Source organism: Haliaeetus albicilla, chromosome Z (genome assembly GCF_947461875.1).
Source record: "Haliaeetus albicilla chromosome Z, bHalAlb1.1, whole genome shotgun sequence".
In the NCBI taxonomy this organism is placed as follows: domain Eukaryota; kingdom Metazoa; phylum Chordata; class Aves; order Accipitriformes; family Accipitridae; genus Haliaeetus; species Haliaeetus albicilla.
The window spans coordinates 48689149-48711120 of NC_091516.1; the positions used below are offsets into that span (position 1 = coordinate 48689149).

Genomic DNA, 21972 nt, shown 5'->3' on the forward strand with positions numbered 1-21972 from the left:
AGCTTTCAAGATGTTTACAATCCGTAATACAGATCATGTTTTCAGAAGAACTTAATGTTTCATATACAAAGCATTTTAGTAATCCAGCCAACTATTGGGATACCTAAGTGACAGCAGCTAAGTACTTCTAAAATTATGACTGTAATTGGGAATGCTAAGCACTTCTGACATATGGCCTGTAATATACAATCTATTTATTTTACCTACTTTTGGACCGGGATCAAGGAAGAACAGGATTGAAGACACATAGGTGCAATTCACATAGAATAAATTACAGATATTGCATCTACCCTGGGTTTAAGTGGGTTGTTTTTTTTGTGTTTTGCGCTTTTTTTTTTAAATTTGTGTACTTGGGTGCATTTCAGATCAGTCCCCTAAAGCCTAGATAAAGATTCCACTTAAAAGCACCAAAATCAATGTCATTTCCACTGACGGTCAAGTCAAAAAAGACCATGATGATCAAGTAATCTGTGTGCACAGTTGTCACAATTTTTTTTCAGAAGTGCAGTTAAAGTGAATCAAATTAATAATTTTTAGCATTTGATGTACATACACAATCTCTATTTACTTTTCAAATCTGAAGCAAAACCATCAGTGGGAAATTAATGTCTATAAATAAAAAAAGCTGTTTCTTCATGAAATGGCAGAGAAAAAAACTCGCTATTTTTAGTCTTCCCCTCACCCCCCTCCTCACAGAAAGCTATTGTTTCAGGGTCTTCTTTCTTCAGCCTGGAATACAGTTGCTGAAGAGCTAGGGCAATTTTGTGGGACCTTCTGTACCTGTTTTATTTGTGTGGCTTGCTTTGCTGACTCCTTTGTAGAAGGTACTTCTGCTTATAATTTCACCTCATATTTATAAGGGTGGAGTGCAGGTTTACATGTACATATTAGCACACAGAATACCATATGCTGTTGACAAGCACTCCGTGGAACAGCATACATCCTTGTGAAAATCCAGCTGTACTCACACAAGTACCAGAAGTGTAATTTTAATTTACATTTCTAAAGCACAGTGTTCCTCATAGTCAATACAGTTCTGAAAATCTTCTCTTCCTTTTCTGCCTACAACTTAGATGTGGCACCACATTTCCCAAGAGATTTGTTTTTGGCTTAAGACTATTTTTCACTCAAAATATTCTCTAGTTCACTAAAATGAAAAAGTCCTAGGCAGAAATAGCTCTCTCAGATAGGTTAGCATATTAAGAAATATTCTCCCTAGATAGTCCTTTGTAAGGGCTTTTTCCAAGCTGACTCTTAATGTATATCTTTATATCTTTTAGACCTGTGTAAAATCTCGAACAGATTATTGCTTTTCTAAATTATCCTGTAGATTGGTTAGAAACAATGCTATTGTTTCTGATGAGAACAAGCAGCTGGTGTACTAAGCAGAGAGAGGTTCAAGGGCCTGAGAGTGCACAGTGCCCTCAAATCACCCCTTACAGCAAACAGTGGCCGTTACACAGAATTAGGTGCTGGGTAACTGCAGAGCTACTGGAAAAGGCAGTTTCTCCCACAATTAAAAAGGCAGCAATAGCATGGCATGACATACAGTTTGGAGAACTCCAGTGAAAATGAACATTTTGTATTTTGCAACCCAAGGATTCTGGTGGCAAACTTTCTGAAAAGTGGACATATTTCCTTACAGAAGCTGGAGCACATTTGTAGAGCATGGCTTCTTCTGCCATCTTCTTCAACAGGAGAGATTTCAGTGGGAATGTTTCTCCTTGAATGCACATCCATTACCAAGTTAGTTACCAGGAAGAAGGAAAGAGGAACTAAGCACAGCAGGGAAGCAAAGTTAAATAGATGATAGTCACACCTCTACCTTGAGAAGTATTGCAAGCAGTTCCCTATCTAAACTGGGGCTGAATTTATCTTTAACCTCATTTTCATTTTGGAAAGCATAAGCTATGTGTAGTGATAATAGCATGGTTACACCACACTGAGGACAAGAAAGAACAACTGGTCAGCTCAGCCCATAGAGGAGAATGATAACCTAGTGAAAGTATAGTCAATGCTCCTGAGGCACTTCACTGGCATTTTATATTACAAACATCTTATCTTTCAGTGGAGTGAAAATTATGTATATTTTTAGTTTGACAAAATTAGCATTTTTATAATCACAATAGCTAAAGCCTTTAACACAAAAAGATTAATTTTTATCAAAGACTTAACCAACACATGACTTTTTCATGTTATTATTTTTTTATATACGTGTATATGTATGCACATATAATAACATACAATCCATACACACATAGCTGCTAAATAAATACATGATAAATATAGGAAAAAAGGTTAGTGAGTAGAGAAGAAAACATTATTACAAATATTTTGTCATTTTTGAATGAACAGTACCTCTAAGCCAACACTCAGCCTTAGGAAAAAAATAGTAAAAGATCCTTCACTAAATCGATTCACTGCAAGTTTCACACATGCTTATATTAAGACATGGATATGGTCAAGTTCTCAGATCCCACTGAATTGAATCCATCACCTACCCCATACTAATTGTGGGGAAAGAGGGGGCACATTAACTGCATGTCACAGGAGTTCCAAAACCTCCATGAAACAGAATCATCCCTGTGGAAATCACTCAAGTTTGATGCTGAACAGAAGCCTTCCCTATTACTGTTTGAGTATTAGCCATAGTAAGTTTCTCAGGGGAATAACACTACCTCTACTGATTTTATCATGCCCTTTTCTTGTGAAATATTTCACTGAAAATAATTGGAACCTAGTGATGCTTCAGAGGAGTCTCTATGCAAGAGAAAGAAATAATAGGAAGAAATGTTATGTTTGAGACTATACTTTCTTTTCACAGGATCCTTAGACATCCAATGGGAACTGTCAGAGCCACCAATCAATTAATTTTCTAATCTCTCTGTAATGAGCTTTTTTCTCCTTCAACCCTTGTTTGTCTCCTTTGTAGCAAACAGCTGATTTTTCACTTGTGTTTTGATTTCCTTCATTTTATACCATTCTAAAATGCAAAAGTGGAAGAAAAAAGGGAGCTAGCCATAATAGAACAAAATATAGCATGTCTATTCTTTAATTCCTTGGAACCTGATAACCTCAAAAAGTAGTATCCTAGGAAATTGATTTTGTCTGTCCAAATCATGTGAAAGTGTGAAGGTTGTGTTGGCAGTCTGCCCTGCATTGCTGTTAAACACTGCAATATTCATTCTTACCTCCTTCTTATCATTCTAGTAATCTCTTCACAACCTGTACTGAGTTCATGGACCACTCCTACAGTATTCCACAGAACTACCTGCAGATGCACAGAATATGAAGCAGTTACCTGCACTACTTTTTCCTGGAGATCTAAATAGGGCACATGAAGCCATCTTGACGAAAAAAAAAGGCATGATGCCAGCAAAGAAAGAAGAAAGCATGAAGACAAAAGGAACCAAAATGTGCTAAAACAGCACTTAGATAGACATCTCACTTCTATTGGAAATTTGGACCTGCCAAAAAATTAAGAAATGTGGGTCTAGTTTGTTTTTTAACCTCATTCTGCTTTGTTGATTAACCTGTTTCTGCTCTTAAAATGAATTACAGCATCTTGTGTCTCCACTGTATAATTTTAGCAAGGAGGTGACAAATCATGCTGGCAGTGGTGGTCTGCACTGAAGTGGAATGTATAATAAAATACAGTTTTCCTCAAATGAATTGCTGAAACAGTTAATCTTTATCTAAATGCCCATAATAACTGTTTTGTTCTCTGTGGCAGTTGAGAGAAAAAATGTCTTCCAGAAAGCATTTTGGCAGCCAATCTGCTTGTTAATAAAACCTGGAGAAACATTTGTGATTAATATAAATTACTAATTCCACTTTTAATGCCTAAACGTGACAGTGACTAATTTACACAGTTTTGCTTGAGCTGCCACTGAGTATTTCAAGTGGGACTGTGAACAAAAAACGCTGTTGCACTGGTGTGTGTTTCTAAGCAAAGCTAACACAGGTGCAGCAATACAGATGAGGAACCCTGTCTCTGGCACTGATTTCTAACCACACTGGCTGATCGCTCTGCTCAGGCCAGGGAGAAAGGGTCAGCAGTGAAAGCTACCCAAGACTCTCCTATTATAAGTTGGAAGTGGCACATTTTGTACAGATGTGGGAGGTGGTTACAACAATCTGTGAGGCTGTGAGGTAGCTGTTGCTTCCACTACCTAGTTGGCAGCATTTTTTAGTGCTACAATGGGAGACAGCTAAACTCCTCCCAATTTAAGTTTGAAACTCAGTACTGCAGCAAAGTGTGTGGGCTTGAGTGTGGGCTCTTTGTAGCACACTGCCGAACAGCTGTCAAGGAGATGCTTCATTCCTCAGAGGCAGTCTTGTGATCACACAGATTACTCCAGTGAGACCCAGGTAAGAGACACAGCACTATCAATGGTGAAAAATAAATAATATCCATATTTCAAGGCTTCAGACGACTGATTCAACTGGTTTGTCTTGTTATAAACATACTTTAAATGTATTCTTACACATGATTATTAATTTGAAAATCCAGTAGCTTTATAATTTGCCTGCTTATATTCAACTGCTAATAAAATGATTTTAAAAGTCTTGTGAAATACAAGAAAATTTGAGAAAAGAGATTGCTGAACAGTAACCTACCTGTGTCAGTTACTCACATCTGAACTACACAACACTGTCAACATCCTCACTGGAACATACTTTATTTCCAAACAAACATACACTTTCCTTCTGCACCTCTCTAAGAAAGAAACACATTTTCTACCTTGCTGATATGCCTATGGAGTTTTGACTATGCCATTCCTCCCTTCTACTTCTCGATGCTGTTTACAGAAAAGACCTAAGGAAGACAGACCCCACCTCCATGAAGCACCAACAGGAACTGTACACATAACTCCATTCGCCAGGGGAAAGACAAGTTCATGACTTTTCTGTGCATCACCAGCCAGAAGCAGAGAGGTCTTAATACTAAGCCCTCTTCAAGAGGAGAGGCTGCATTCTTTTACAGTCCCCAGGGTGCTGAAGAAAGACACAACACCTTTTTCAGCCTAAGGCTACTCTATTTCTGCTCAAGATTTCTCAGGCAGAAATACATTCACATGCATACAGACAGTAAGCCTTGCTGCAGCTGCTGCTAGGGATCCTGACTTTAGTCCCAGTACAGGCCTCTGTGCTGTAGGATAGTTCATTCTTCAGCACCTCACAGCTGAATGTCTTCTGCAAAACGCTAAAATATTAGAGAGAAGTAGTCCACATGCATTTTTTTAATGATACAGTCATCAAGATACAGAAAGATGACCCAGTATTACTAAAAGCAGATGTGTCAAAAAACACTTAAGAAGAAATCCAAGCTCGTATCTTCACAATATCCCCACCTACAACTCTTAAAACATAATGTACGTTAAGCCATTCTGGTGTATTTTTCCCCGAACACGTTTTGGATGCCACTACAACTGAATTGTCAGGGCTCTTTAAATTGATTAATATACTGCCATTCTGATTATCTTTCAAATAATTAAGATCATTTCACCCCCAGAAGATCAGCAACAGCAACGTTATTCCCCATATCCATCATCAGGAGCCTGGTTACTTTTGTGCATAGAGATATGGCACGAGTGAGATTCTGATACACCTTCAAGCCATTCTTAATTCCCTAAAGCAGTGCTGTATCTAGCTGGCTATACCACTTGACACTTTAAATATTAAATATCCATGATGTAAAAGGGAAGCCAGGCAGATTTTAGAGGCAGTAAAAAATCTCATTTGGCCAACAATGTAGATCTGAGGATGACCTACTGCTTTCCTGAGGGAAAGTGGAAACATTTGGAAGTCTGAAAAAATTTTTCTGTAATTTTTTCAGAATAAAGCACTTCTATTCATTTCTGAATACTCTGTGAAAAATCTTATTCTATGTGATATATATTGACTTGCCAAGAATCTTGGAGATGATAGGAGTATTAACTACATGTTCCATTTTGAGCCCAAGGTCTTGGCCACCTTGTCTGAATAGTATGTATTACTGGGGAATAAAAAGAAAAAGTTATTGAGAATTCTGTAACATTCTCCTATTTTATGGCCTCCTCTAATATCAGAGGGTTAGGTAGCTTAGAAACAAATTTGCTTCTTTTAAATCCAAGTATTTATGAAAATATGGAGTTAAATGTTGAATATGAACTTATGAAACAAGATCATCAGCCAGTTGCTCAGCATGTGGAAGCATTTTTTCATTGAGGGAGTTTGGTCTATTGGTTGCAGGCATGAATATATATTCAGTTTGTATCATGACACACAGACAGTATCAGCAGAGAAAGTGCTGCCTTAGTGAGTTAGTCTGAGGAACAGGGAGACTAACATGCTGATGACATGGAGGCAATGAGTTACAACACTGTTATTCCAAATGTCACTGCTATGTTATTTCCATTTCTGCTGGCATCTGCTCCATGCTACAAAACACATACTTCCAATACAACAGCTCATTAAACAGGTTTCAGTTTGCTCAGGAATCAAATTAGAACACTGTTACAGAGTTATAAGTCCTCAGATAATTATTAATACTACTCTCCACTTCTATGAGTTCTTTCATCCAAGGAATCTACATGCTTCACCTTATTAATCTCATAACATCCCAGTGAAGTACCACTGCAAAGACCCTCACCCACCATTGAAGTGCAGCCACCTCTGAGATGTTAAGCTGTAGCTGTTGAACATCAAAACTGATTTAAAGTAAGGAATGATGAATGGTCCATCAGGATTTAAAGGGCTGTCTGCAATTCATTCAATTGCACTTCCAGCAGAACACTGGAATTTAAATACTTACTTTTAAGGAAGGTGCAATGGGATTTTTGCAAGAATCACAAATGTTAAAAATTACAGTAATCCACAGCCACCAGTATGAAACATTTACTCACTGTTTCCCGTAAGGCAGGTGTGTCACATATGGCCTTATTAAGTTCCTAATGCTCCCTGGAGGTCTTTTACCCAAGGTCTAACCAACCTATCTTTTTAACATTTGTGATTTGATGATCACATAACAACAGTCAACACATGCTTTATTTTCCTACAAAATGCACTGGCCTTCATCAAGCTTGTTAGATGAGAAAGAAAAAAAGACAGAGGAAAGGAAACCCTGTCTCTCATCCTTTCTGTCTGTGGGCACTCCCTCATTCTTCTAACGTCCAAAATCAGTACTTCAGTAGAAACCAACACAAGTCACTGGTCTTCCTACAGGGGGGAAGACCTTATGCAATACGCTCATGAGACAGCTTTCAAAGTTGCAGATACATATTATATTCTCCCCTCTTTTGTATTTCTGCTGCTATCAGGATCTTAATGCTACTGAATTTTTGAAGCACATGAAGCCAAATCATCTTCTTTCAACTTGTTATCTGAAAGACAGTCATTCCCTTTGAAAAACTCAAACAATAGAGACCAGCACTTCTGTGGGTTCTCTCTTCATTTTCTTATATAGATTTCTCCTGAGTCCCAAATTATTCAACAGCTTTTAACACTCCCTTTGAGGATTCTAAGAACACTACCAATGTCAAAATCTATTAGACACTGGTGATTGTTCCTGCTTTCTTTTTAGCAGGACCAGCACTTAATTCTTCTGATGCTTTATAACAGAAACCAGTCCTTTAATCTACACACTAGGGTAAGCACGAATTCCCTTTTAAAGGTCACCTTCCTTGTCTCTCTAATGTTATCACACAAAATATTTTTTAAAGTACACATTTATCAAACCCTTTCAATTGCTTTGATTTCATTCAGAACATCTCAAGTGATTCTGGTAAACTAGCTATCAAAGCAGGATTTGTAGTAGAATGGCATATCTGAGCCCACTGCTGCCAGAGTAGCATTAGTGTTTATGCTGATCAGACCTTGACTGAAAGGTTAATGGGGGACCTGGCAATAAACCATGTTTCCCCAAAAGAAAAGTGCAGTTAACACACTAAAAATGGTTGTAATTCCTTCAGCATCCTTTAGTAACATTCTTTAGTTCTTTAGTCTTCACCTTTTAGCTTTTGGTGCGAACCAGGATGTCTGGAGAGAGTTGCAAAAGGTATCTTCTGACTTCATGTCTTCAAAAAGCAAAGAGAAAACACAAACACCAGTAGTACCTGCATTAACTAACACCTGTTGAATTGAAGACAGACGGCCTTTTTTCACTGCTGAAAGACAAATCCAGTCTTCACTTTCCAAGCAAAATATCTGCTACTTAAGTCAACTGATTCCACGAGTAGAAACAAATTTTAATAAAAATTTAGCCTATGGAGTGAATACAGTGATTCCAGTGCCCCCAGTAAAAGCTGAGTATGGCATGACAAGACTTACCATCAATCTGCTCTACTCATTTCTCTATACCTTGCACAACTCTAAAGCTAAAGTCCAAACTTTGCCACAAGCCAAATCTTTTACTTTGAGTCCAAGTATTGACAGATTCAAGGGGGGGAAATATCCAAACCAGGACTTTTACAGCATATGGGTTATGGATATGAGGGGAAAAAAACCCTTCCAAATAAGGGTTTTACTGAAAGATCTTCTCATACAATTGCAGACTGTGCTCAGTGGAAAAAGCAAAATAATCTCTTTTCATATACGGAAAGCCTTATTTTGTCCTACTGGAAAAGGTATCATGGGTATTGGTCAAGAAGCCACACAGAGAATTAGCCAAGGACTTTGAGAGACAAGTAGCATTAGAAGTGTACAAAATGACCAACTGCCTGAACAAGCAGATATACTAGGTACACAATGGGTGATTGCAAGAGATGCCCAGATCATAACTACAAACAGAAAAACAGAAACAGAGTATTACCATTAAAATCGAAACTAATTTCTTCCCCACAACTGTAAGGACACTCGGAAGAAGAATCAGTATTGGGTACATTGGTGAACATCAAGAAGCAATTCTCCTTTACATAAAGGCAACTTTAAATCCAGGTTGACAGTGTCTTTACATTTACATCGGTAAATGCATAGATAAAACAGCCACTGTGCTTTCTTTGAATTTCCAAGATGGTATAATTTGCCAGTTATGCCAAAGTCAGTTTGCTGGTTAAGAGATTTGTCTTTACTGGTATGACTGCTTACAGAGAAACCATATATTCCAAGCGTTGGATTAAAAAAAAAAAAAAAAAAAAAAAAAAAAAGTGTTTCTAGAGTATTACCAGTTAAATATTACCATCCTACCCCAGCTGAGATACAAGTAACAGCTGACTTCTCAAAAAAAAGTAAGTAACCTAACCATTAGCCAACTTGTCTACAGCAACCTTTGATTGATTCTAATACTCTCCAGGATGCAACTGAGTAGTCATACTGGGTTCTTTACATTATCTGCTTTTCCAGCAGGAATTTCCTCAAATAAGTCCGACTCAAAACCTGAGAAATACTATATTTATGCCCTCAGACAGCAGCTCCCACCAGCAGACCTACAGCCGGTGGTGTAAACTGCTACACTGACAACACCAACTGGTTCTGAAAAAGCAGGATTTCCAGGTCTATAACAAAATGAAAAAGGAGAGAGAGAAGTGTAGTTTTTTTGGGGGGGGACTCACATTTACCTTTTCTAACAGGTCAAGATTACAGTTCACAGTCTTTCTGTTTTGTGCTCCCATTACATCAGACTAAACCTCTGGCAAACATGTGGAGATCCCTAAATCAAATAATCATTTTAGCGTGAGTTGTGCCTGTTCATGCAAAACAATTGGTATCTGCTAATATTAAGCTGGTGCTTGAGCAAGAGCAATGAGCTCTATGCAGCTGTTTAATACCATTCTCTGAGCACATGAAAAATACCAAGTAACTGCTAATACACTTCAGTGTAAAGATTTCTCAGTAGTTTTCTCCCATACTGTACCACAGGCTATTCATCCTTGCTTCTATGAAGTCCCCTTCCTTAATTCTCGCTATACTGAAACCAATCCTAAAAGAATAACAGCCAAACTGGCAATCTGGGAAGCTATTCCAGGTTCTTAGTCATGGAGAGTTTTTGTTAGGTCTGTGATAATTTCCATGAAAAGTGGACAGTGCCCTTCCTATGCTAACTGCTGATTTGTATAGGGATATGTACAGTTCTTCCCTGTGAGTTAGACTGCTAAACTCTGTCAATAATTCCTCATTAATAATCAAAAATCTTTACCACAACCATCAGCAGCAGTGGTGGTTACCAAGCAATCCTTACCAAGCAGTGGTGGTTTCATGTCCTCCCCCATGTCCAGAAATTCAGTGGCTAGGCCACCTGGAGAAAGCATTTCAGTAGAGGTTCTACTGAAAGCATCTCAGGTGGAAAGGAGGGAACAGGAACAAGACAACTTGATAACGATCTTAAAATATGCTTACAGCTTTGAGAAAAAAAGCCAGTAACTCTCCCAGAAATTAACCTTGTCATGAAACATGGAATTGGACAGGACAGAGAAACTGCTAGAGGATTGTAGGAGAGACTAAAGAAAAATAATAGCACAAACAAACCCTTAACACTTAAACACACACTCACAAAAGGGCAGATGGGAGAAGACAAAGTTCAGCTTAACTGTCATCAGAGACTGTTACTGCATCAACAAAAGTTCAGCTAGAGACCTTATTAATAAGACAAGCTAACTAACTAATTAATAGGAAAAAGTGAGACAAAAAAAGTGGGGTATTATAAACACTTTTTTCTACTACTGTTCTTTCCTTAAGATCTTTTGAATCAGAGAACCCTCCAGAAGTGTGCAGATGGTTGCAGAGAGATGGTCCAACTACCTGGCCACTGTTAGAGAAAAATGACAGCAGGATTCAAACATTACAACTTCCAGTCACAGAGATGGAAGAAGCTAACAGAAGAGAGACAATTTTATATTCAAAATTATGAAAATCACAAGTTCTCCTACAGAAGCAGCAGCTAATGTCATTTGAATAAAAGCCCTCAGGAGATGACAGTCAGAAATTTCAGGAAAAGAAGAAATTAGTAAAGAGAAACAAGGATGATGGGGAACAAAGGCAAACATTAAGAAAATCAAGGGAATAAGTAACAGCACATTCCCTGGGGAATATATCCTATGAGGAAAAGGACTACAGGAGAGTGGCTGTTATTAAGAAGTGTATGTACAACTGTAAGTACAACTTTACAAACTGAATTTCTTAATTTAATCACAAATTTAAGAAAGATCATATTATTTATAACCATAATTAAATTCAAATCGTAAAAGCATACTATCCTGGTGTGGTCAGGAGCAATATGGTTACAACAAAAGCTTCCTGAATCGACAATCAGAAGCTTCATGCAAATAAATGGTGACAACAAAGATACAGTGATAATGACACATCATTAAAGGTGATACAAAGAAACAGCAAAAGCATTCTGAAATAAAATCAGAAGGACACATGAGATAAAACTAGAGAGAAACAGTAACAAAAAAAGTGACACAAATAAACTACAGGTAGGACAACAGGATTTTTAAAAGATTAAAAGAGCTCTTTCCTTAATAAGCATGGGAAAAGAACCACTTAAGTTATGTTTAGATACGTTACATGTAAAGCCTGCTAGCTGCTGGCAAAAACCTTCAAGATCTCATGGAGGACAGGAGAGCAGCAAGAGGACTGTGAAGAAAAGCAAATCTACCTGGTCTTTGTAGGAAAAGGGTATAAACATGCATAACTGACAATATTCACAGTGATCAAATGACTAAATAAACAATATATGATGTTATGGAAAGTGGCAAAGCTGAGCTACATGAGCATGTGGACCACACCCAAACCAGATGAAACAGCATGTGGCAGTAATAGGATAAGATTGTGAGGCTATAATAGCACAGGAACGTACATAAATTATGGAGGCTGTTAATATGTTTTGGAGGACTTTAAGGACTTTTTTGAGCTGCTTAAAAGTAGTCATTCATGTTAAAGCAGAACTCATAACTTGCTTAATGCTTTTGCTTAACGTTGACCTATTCTCTGATTGGAGGAATAAGAAGATTCCTTAAGAAATATGAAAGCTCCAGAACTGGTTTGAGCCAGAAAAAGGAGACATACTAACAACTAGCCTAAAAAACAGGAAAGAGAAAGAACTGCCTAGAGGAGAGAAAAAGGACCCAGTGAGAGAGAATACAACCCCAGACCCAAATACTACCGTGGTATGTGTGTGCAACTCTGCTGTGCAAATGCTTGGGCAGCACCTTCTCCCATAACAATATAAAATCTTGGAGGATAAGATGATAAAACCAGCATATTATTCTTAACGATAAATCATGTCAAATACCAAATTCTTTGATGGAATAACTGGACTGATCACTCAGAGAAAAGCATAATGCTACAGCTTAATATTAGTACAACTTCTGACACTACACCAATGATATATTGCTTTCAAAAAAAGAACAATGGGGTCTAGCTTACATCAACACAGGAGCTTGGTTCAGAAGCTGCAGTCAGAATTCTGCAGTAATCCAGACCAGTCTGGTTCTAGCCGTGTCTTTATTTTTTTATCTCAACAGCTCTGATGTATATTTGCCAAGCTGTTACTGGTATTTTATTCAATACTTAGCATTTGCCAAGTTACTACTGGTATTTTATTCAATACTTAGCACATTAATAAAAATAAACCACTCATAATTAAATTAAAGTAATGAAAATGTTACCCTTATTTTGAATTATATAATTAGATGACATTATACATTTCAGGATCTTTTTTCTTCCCCCCTTCCTTGCTTTTATGTTCATCTCCCCTTGCACAGTGCCCCACGTTAACCTGCATACCCAAAATTTTGTTCCCTTTCAGAGGACATTAAAATCACTGTCATACCAGTAAGAATTTAATTTCTGCTTTCTCTTTATTTCATTTGCTTCTGTTTCAGTAGTAAGACTATTTTGTCTGTTTTCAGGCTAACACACACTAACCTGAGGTGAGCACCTGCTAAGAACTAAGTAAAAACTGAGACTTCAGGTCATGATCTATTATTTTCTTTCCCTAGCCCCCCAATGTGGACTCCCTAACCAAATAAAAGTTAACTTATCTGTAAATATTTAACCTTTTCTTCTTTCAAAAGTAAACTCAAGCAGTACTTGTTGATTGCATGTCTGCAACGTTGAATTCACTTCTTCAATGTAAATTTGATATCAGAAAGATAGATTTTTTTGTGTTTTCCTAGAACGAACATGCAATGAAGGGAGATCAGAGTTCATCGGAACGATATATGAAGGCAATGGCATAATAAAGAAAAGTGGCATTTTCAAAACCAACAGTTCAGAAAAAGAGACAATGATTGTTCTAAAATTATTGCATTTTCTGAAAATAATGGAAGCAAGAGAGGCAAGTCACATCCTTAAAAGGTAAACTGCGAAGATTTTCAAAAAAGCACCAGACAGTAATTAAGCTAAATACCTAACCAACCACTTAATATTTCTGTCTGTCCAGAGGTCTAGACTACAAGACATATTTTGTAACCCTTAAATAGAATATACCAGACTGATGCTACATAGTCAGCCTTCCCCCTCTTCTGCAGAGAGGGCAAAGGTTTCAGAACAGCCGAGGAAAGGAAACCTTCCCTGGCGAATCAGTAATTTCTTTAACATGCAGATACAGAAAAATAACAAAGGCAGTCTCCGTAACCTGGACTAGCGCCTGCTTGACAATTTTGATGAGGAAACATGGAACAACATTGCACTAACTTGTTTCTTCAGCACAAACTAAGAGAAAAACATTCCAGGATGGACAACTCTCCCCTGAGCAGGTTTCCGTATAATTGTTAACTTCATGTACAGTGCTACCCTGCAACTGCTGCGAGAGCAGCAGAGCGAAGGATGAAGGCAAAAAATACTTAAACTACAGAAAAGGAGGAAAAATGCCTTTGTGTCCTGAAACATGCCTTAAAATTTAATTTCAGTGAATACCAGGCCAGTAAGCTACCAGTAAATGAACATCTCTTTGCTAGTAATTTTTTGATATTTTACCTTTCATTAGAAAAAAATAATTCCATCTAAATGCAGCTGAATATCATAAAGCTCTTCATATTTTAAAGCTCTTTGGAACAATTATTTTGAAGGGAGCCCTTGACAGTTAAATGACTCAGTTAAATGAATGTTATAGTAGATACATAATGATTTTCCGTGAAATACTGAAATTAACCACAATGAGGAAAATCAGGCATAAGCAACCTGAATGTATTTGAATAATAATGTCTTGCTTGAGAATTCAATGGATTTTGTATGTTCTAACAACGATGCTCTTAGGTAGACAGACCAAGGTAAGATTTCTCACATTTTTTTCCTTCACTTTCATGTTTGTTTTTCACCTTAATTAAACATTGCTCTTTCTTTCTTTTTTGAAATGTAGAAAACCATTTTGGGGGGGAGGGGGTAGGTTGTTTTTTTTTTTAATGCTTGCAGCTACCAATGCCATCCCTATGCTAGATTTCATTGAGACCATGTGATGGTAATGACTGCATTCCTTAGTTTAAGTATTCCTGCTTGTTTTACTCATGATGCTCAGGAATTGAATAAAAAAAACCCAACCACAAACAAACAAACAAACCCCACCAAAAAATCCAGTATTCCCAGGGACCCTGATATTGGAGTTTTGAATGACACAAAACTCCTGTTGAAGTTAATGGGAAGCTTTTGTGAGTGACACAAGTAGGACTGGGCCAACACAGTACAGGTTTATTCATCCTAGAACATTATCCTCTTAATTCTGATACCTTTACATGATTTCTCATGACCATATTAAAAAACAGTTTTAAGTAATATTACAGTTTGCTTTTCAAAATTATTTTTAGTATTATTACTGTGCTTCAGCACAAGAACAAGGCACTGTTCTTCTGATGCTGAACCACGACTCATTAGAGGTTTTTATTTGCTGGAAGAAAAAGAAATGAATGGAAAACTATCCAATAGGAATGTATTTCCCTGTGGATTTAGAAAAGGAAAAGAAAAATCTCATGCTGAAGAAATGAGGCTGAAAAACAGGGATCGTATATACTCAGCTTCTCTGGTGAAATGAGGTGGAATGACTGTTTCACAGCAGAAAAGCCAGCTACACATATGAAGGCAATATTTATTGGGATCTACAGTCTGTCTAAAGCTTTCAACTCTATAGTCTAACAATAAAAACAGAAAAAAAAATATTACTGGAGCAGTCAAAACTTGTTAGGAGTGGAAGATTCAGGTACAAAACAAATTGATGCAATAAGATCTTTGTTGGAGGATTAAACAAACGAGACAGCTGAAGCAGTATCAACTGCACAGTGGGGTCAGGGAATCAATTTGCTTAACCCACTGGTTTTTAGCCTCCTGATGTTTTTACTTCCTTATCCCCAGATGTTATCCTGCATCTCCTCTAGGTGCCCAGAGCAGCCCTGATGCAGACCTACGTGAAGGGGAGTGCAGAGCTCTGGGGGGGTGCTCAAAATTGCTTTGGGGAGTGGGCGTGAAGGTATGGTAGCCCATTCACACTCCCCTGCTTGCTGCCTGCTCCCACAGCACCCCACATCGCCCATGCTGACAGAAACAGCTTGTCCAAGAAAAAGGGGGTGGAAAAAAGGGAAGGAGGAAAAAAGGAGCTACTTGGCTTGATGCTAGGAGTATTCACCCTAGGAAATTACAACTTTAAATACCACTAGACTACAGACATCAGCAGCCATACACTTACAAACTACACAGACGTCACTTACCTTGGATGATAAATATTACAGACACAAGAGTATTTCATCTAAGCAAATAAGAAAATTGAGGAATTTCACATGGAAATTATTAATTATTTTTCCTTATATTTGGGGACAGCTTCTTGCTCCCTTCTCCTCCTCCTCCACCTCAGAGTACTGGAATAAATGTAATAGTGCATTTTGCTTTAAAAGTCAACCATGGTTCAGTAGCCACATCCTATTTCATGTGAGAAAAGCAGCTGTGATTTAATCTCATTTTCACTAGCTAGATTCCTAGCTTATGTATCTGGGGACAGTTAAGTTGGCTTTCACTGTAAGACATCTGCATTATATACTGTTTGGCCCTCTGTATTTCCACAGAGCATAGGTGAAAAATTAGCTGGGTTTCTTGCACCTGCTGTGCAACAGTGGTAATTCTCTATATACTCACAGATGTAGAAATATTCCCGGCCTGGCCTGAACTCAAATCCTAGCGAGAAGGGCGTGAAGAGCTGGAACTTTTCCGAGAACTTCAATGGTCCATTCGGGGAATGTGGCCGATTACACTCCCACCTCTTGAACCCTTTGGAGGTGTGATCACAGGAGCTGTAGCCGTCAAAGTTCACCATGTACAGAACATAGCGTTCGGTCTTATCTTCCGGCACCGAGTCTTCATAGTGAGGGCAGAACACATCCAGGTAGTCATTGATGCAGACATCGATGTGGTAGTCACCCCGCTGGAATCTGAAATCGCAGGAAGAGTTCAGACATAAGCACAGTTAACTCAGGATGACCTTGTTGCAGGGCAACTTTCTCATAAAAGGAGCATCACTAATGGCACTTCATTTCACTCCAGCCATGCACATTCAGTCTCAGAAATAACCCTTACAATTCACCAGAGCTATCAGAGACTGCTTTTACAAGACTACGATCATATGATCTTCTGGATAAGGCTTTTGCTCTCTTCCCTTACAACATGACTCTGTTGCTAACGCACACCAAGTTATAGGCTATCTTTCCTTATGGTTTATTGAATAAACAAAGAAAGAAAGCGTCTGCTTTATTTAGTTGTGGTTTTGTTTTGGTGGTTTTTTTAATTGGAGAAAGAAGCAAGAAGCAAAGAAGCCAAAACTGCAGCATCCTCCCCAAATCAGTGTCTATATAAACATCTACATATGCATGCAAATAAATAACCCAAACATATCCTCTTCTCTGAATCAGGCAGTAATCACCCCTGTGCTGAAAGCTGATTTGACTGCAAGTACTTAGAATTACTACAAGAGCACAAACAGGTTTACTCTTTCTTCATGATTAGCAGCCATTTGTCAAATGCACAGAAAAGCCTGTATTGCTTTTTAAAGATATTTGAAAAGCAGTGTCTCTCCTTTGCCAAAAGTACACAGTGGAGATGTTGCTCTGTTCAGATAAAAGGATTCTGGGATACAAATTATCAGCACTTAGCCTAACGTGACAGTTCTGAATGAGTGCCAGCTGAGAAATGCAGCAGAAAGCACCAACCCAGATGCACTTTATTATTACTATTATTACTGACAACCCTTTAAGAGATGTGGGATTCTTCTTTTGTTGGGGGTGGGGAGAGTGTCCTCCCCCCCTCTCCATTTCACTTATATTACTTCTGTAATGCCTGACAGTATCTGGAAGAAACTATGCTAACAAATTCACTGCCTTCATGGGAGCTTATACCATGATGAATTTAATGATTCCATAAACCAGGTCTGTACGTCTATCAGACTCCCTGGGGCAGCCAAAGAAACCAACCACTGCCCTACTCCACTTGAGGCTGACTAGGCTACTTGTAGCTTCTCTCTTTCACGGCTGCAGTTGTCAAGTATACACAGAGCAATAAAAAGACCACGACAGATTTAACTATAATACTTCTTTTTAGCTGAGGGGCACATTTTAAACACCTGATAGGCTTGAAATCTGCCATCTGGATCCTTCTATCTAATTTCAGAGAAAAAGCAATGATCTGCTGGCCCTCCAAGGATAAATTCAGAGCAAACTACAACTTTTCGTATCTCTACAATAATTTAACTTCAATAAAATAGCTTTTTAAAGGGGAAAAACTGAACACGCATCAAAGCATGATATATCTGTATAATTTTAGCCAGTGCACAGCCTCACAGTTCCATTCTGTAACATGGAAAAGCCTCTCTGAACCACAGTTCTTCCAGGAGAATTTACATTTATCTAAAGCATTAGTTAAGAATATATTTTTGTACTCCAGTGTTTTCCAAAGGCTGTCACCTGAACAGATTCTGTCTTAGTACATTTGCAAAAATGCATTGTTTTCAAATTGGTGTCTGTTCTCCGTATCAGTTAACAGTATGCTATTTCTTAAAGGTAATGAAAAAGAGTATCTTATGAGTAGGAAAGCCACATTCTGGCAATGGTATCTCTTTTTTTTTTCTTAATTACAGTTTTAGTAAGTAAAAATGAATATATATTTATATGTGTGTGTGTGTGTTTGTGTGTGTGTGTGCTTTTTTTTAATGGTGCAGGTGACAGACAATGCAGTTTTCTCAAGGGATTCTCAAGGTTACCTCTTATATCAGCCTGTGCCTTCACAATAATGCCCAATTATGGTTTTGTGACAGAAACTATATGCTCTCAGAACTACACTTATGTAACTACACTAGGGATCAGAGTGGTCTCCTTAATATTAGACTTTTACAACACAAATAACCTTATGTGAACTGCTTCTCTGCATTCTCTTTAGGTCAATGGAGAGAAACACAACTTCTTGAGTCCAATTCATCTGGCCTGTTTAGGCCCAAGGTACACTGGAATGAGATGGATCACACTCCAGAAGCAGCTATTTCTCTCCTTTAACCAAAAGGAGAGTCTAGACAGACATTTCCCAGACAGAACCTGTACTGTAAATAGCTGAATTTGAAGGGAAGAATCCAATTGCACGGTCTATGATAATGGAGATGATAAATACAAAAAGACAGACAACTAAATTTGTGATCACACCTTAAATCCATGTTAGCAAAGAAATCAAACTTGTAATCTGCACCACTGAGCTGTTCTATCCAATACTGCACACAAAGAGCTCATCTGACTCCCTCTTGGCAAAGTTCCCTACTGTATTCTTGTTAAACAAACAAAACCAAACCACAGCCGTCCTCTTTGATCACTGGTATTTTAGTAGATTCATTCTTGTTTCTGCTTCCCTAAATGCTAAAGCAGTTGAGTGTCTTCATTCGCCACAGCACACACTTGCCTATCAAACATGTGGAAAGTAAGAAGCAAGCACTGCCTGCAAAGCAGATTTGAGGGTGAAGCACATAACCAAGTCCTTTTATCCTAGTGTCCTTCCCTCCCCACTCCCCTGCTTCTCAATATTTTCATTTCACAGTCATTCACCGTAGCCAGAAAGTGTTTACACTTACATGCCTAAAAAAGGAAGAAGATGGTGCATATTTTAAGTGATCTAAACTGGCCTTTAGCTGATATTGCCGGCACAGCAGTGAACATGCTCCAGGGAAAACATGTACCAAGGTATTTTATCAAGCTGCTCTGAGTGAGGTCTCTTCACTCCATATAGTAACAGCAATACAGAAAAGAGGTTATTAGCCAGCTAAGAAGCAGAAAGCAGGTATTTATTTCCCCTCTTGTAATATCTTAAAGAAGTCAGTAATCAAAACCTCAGCATGTGTACTGAAGAGTTGTAGAACTAATTTTATTTTTCCAAAAGAGGCTACAACATCTCCAGCATCCTTCTTGGAATGAACTGAGACTGTTCTCATTTCTTCAGCTATAAGGCAGTATGTTGTATTTACCTTCTCAAAGAGGAAACACAAAGACCTCTAACCTGAACAGAAAGGCAAGGGGTGGCCATGAGTACCTCACAAAAAAATTCATCAGCTCAGGCTTCTCAAAGCTATTAAACAAAACACTTCAGAAACACAGTTCCAAGAATTTTAAACCACATCTGAGAGGAAAACACTTAACATTTACAGGCTGAAAACCTCTTAGTGGTAGTGTAATGTCAGGTATTAGAGTGAAACAAAAGTTCCACTTCAAATGAAAGCACTTATCAATGTTTAGCCAGGTACATATGTTGAGGAGCATAATATGTAAAGGGAAGGTGGAATCTGTTAGCAGATAGATTTGTAGAGATGACAGGAATAGCAGATCTCCTGTTGACTGCATTTAAGGTTTAATACATTTGTCCCTTTTTCTAATCCCATTCTGAATAGAAAGCTTGCTTTCCTACAGTCTCTAGTAATGCTACTGATGTACTTTTCTTTTTCTCAGCTAGGTCTTCAAATTGTTCTGGCAGATCCTCGTCTGGACTCCCATGCCCTTCTGGAACCACGCAGTAATCAGGATCTTTAGATAAAACCCACTACGAGGATGAAACCAGTCCTACATAAATTTTGCGCAACAGAACATTGTGTTGTGTTAGAAACCAACAAAAAAGGCTTCTCTGAAACTCTGACAGGACCTACAAACCTTCTTGCAAATAATGTCATTTGTCTTCATGCACTCTGGCTTACGCACAGCAAAACACAGCTATTCTTCAAACATAATTAACCTTTGTTTTGAGTCAGGTGGCATTCAAACGGTGTCTTGGAAACCTGCATACTACAAAGCTAGCTGTTAGGTGGTAGGGCTATAAAAGCCATTTTGAAGACAGAGACATATAGTTAAGTAGTTTCTAAACCTAAACACTTCCATAACCAACAAACATCAGCTTACTACACAAAACTTGCATACTGCTTCCAGCAAAGACAGTCATATGAATGTTTCTGTACTCAAGTGCCACTGATGAAATGTCCAAGTATTCAGGATGCAGAGAAAGAACTTCACGGTAATTTTAACCACAGAAACACAAGACTAGCAAAAAATTTTCAAAGTAATTAATGCCTTCTATTTTCTGTTTATCCATTAACACAAGTAAAAGTACACAGTCTGTGTGCATGCTTCTCTTCATAATTTTAAGTTCTGAAGTGTATGTGACTTGTCTTGAATTTATTAACTTTGCTGGTCACTGAAACAAGTGATGATGTATTTAAAGAGATATTTAGAATGCAACAACAGTTTTGCTTGGTTTTTTGTTGTTGTTGTTGTTTCTTTCTTCCTTTCTTTCTTTCTTGGAATAAACACTATAAAAATCCAGTTTAAGAACAGCACAAATAACACTAATTGCCCATTATCATTTAGATAGATAAAAAAATTGCAATAGCTTCTGCTTGTTGCTTCCCATACAAATCTTATTAGTTATATTCTATCACCCTTCCTGTAAAATCAACACACCAGATGCTTTACTTCAAGATAAGTGTATTGGAAAATTTTCCTTTTACTATGTCAACCTTTCTTTATTTGGAGTCAGTTCTGTCAAATGCATGCAGCAAGACTTCACTGTGAACCAGAAAAGACTTCAAATAACTGCTCTAACAATGAATTATGAAATCCCAGTCTTCAGTCTGGCATCAGAAGGGATCAGATGCAAATGGCCCCAACTCTGCTGTCTGGAGCCTGCACAGCCTGTAACACCAATGTGCAGGGGACCCTGCCACTGCTGAATGCCTTACACCAGTTGCCTTGCTCTCAAATGATAATCTGAAATGCAAAGCAATATTAACAAAATTCACTGAATCCATTTATTCTTGGGGTAAATACAAACTGTAATTACCCTTAGTTCTTCAGAAATAGCCCAGCAAAAACTTACATGTTCTGTTTCCTAATAAAAAAAAGGCTTCTGTGAGCAGCACGTGCATACCCCTATAACTGCTGGTCGCACAGCTCCTTCTTTTTACTTTCACAGCTACTAAGCCGGTTTTAACTAAATTTAATGGAGACAGACAGGTATCAGGGAGAAGTCCATTCCTACAAGTATCATGAAAAAAGCACCCAGGTGAGAAGATCCCGTAAGTATCCCAACAAAGGCTGAACCACCAGCAGATTACATGTTATTAGACAATAGAAACATCTCTTACAGACATTCTAGGCACAGGAAAAGCTTCAACTGTAAAAAATACAGAAATAGGTTGAAAATTAAGTTTATTTCTGTTAGCTAGTTATGAAACTATTTGCTTAAATTATTAATAACAGAAAGATGAGTATAAAGTACGTATTTGTACATGCAGTAATACACAAACCCCAAACATTTTCTGGAAAATGTTAACATCCTTTAAAAGGACAACATTTTAATTGCCCTTAGGATGTGATGATGTCAGTGATTTACTATTCCACACTACTGAGCTTGCTCACAGCTTTTACCTCTGCTTAGGTGGCAAATGTAGTGCATGAGACCATCCCAAGCTCTATTCACATGCTGTGACTGGAGCACACCAGGGTAACTTGTGCCTTGTTATCTTTTTAGACAGTCCAAGCCCCCTCACTTCAACTAACT

At 38.0% G+C, this 21972-nt stretch overlaps 1 protein-coding gene across 4 annotated transcripts in view; it reads right to left on the reverse strand.

The window, feature by feature from the left end:
• EFNA5 (ephrin A5) overlaps window positions 1–21972 on the reverse strand; it is a 217774-nt gene that overhangs the window by 25423 nt on the left and 170379 nt on the right. For all 4 annotated transcript variants that reach the window (XM_069776877.1, XM_069776879.1, XM_069776878.1 and 1 more), the window contains one exon: window positions 16039–16331. In XM_069776877.1, coding sequence (XP_069632978.1) covers window positions 16039–16331 — 293 coding nt within the window. The remainder of the gene's footprint in view (window positions 1–16038; window positions 16332–21972) is intronic.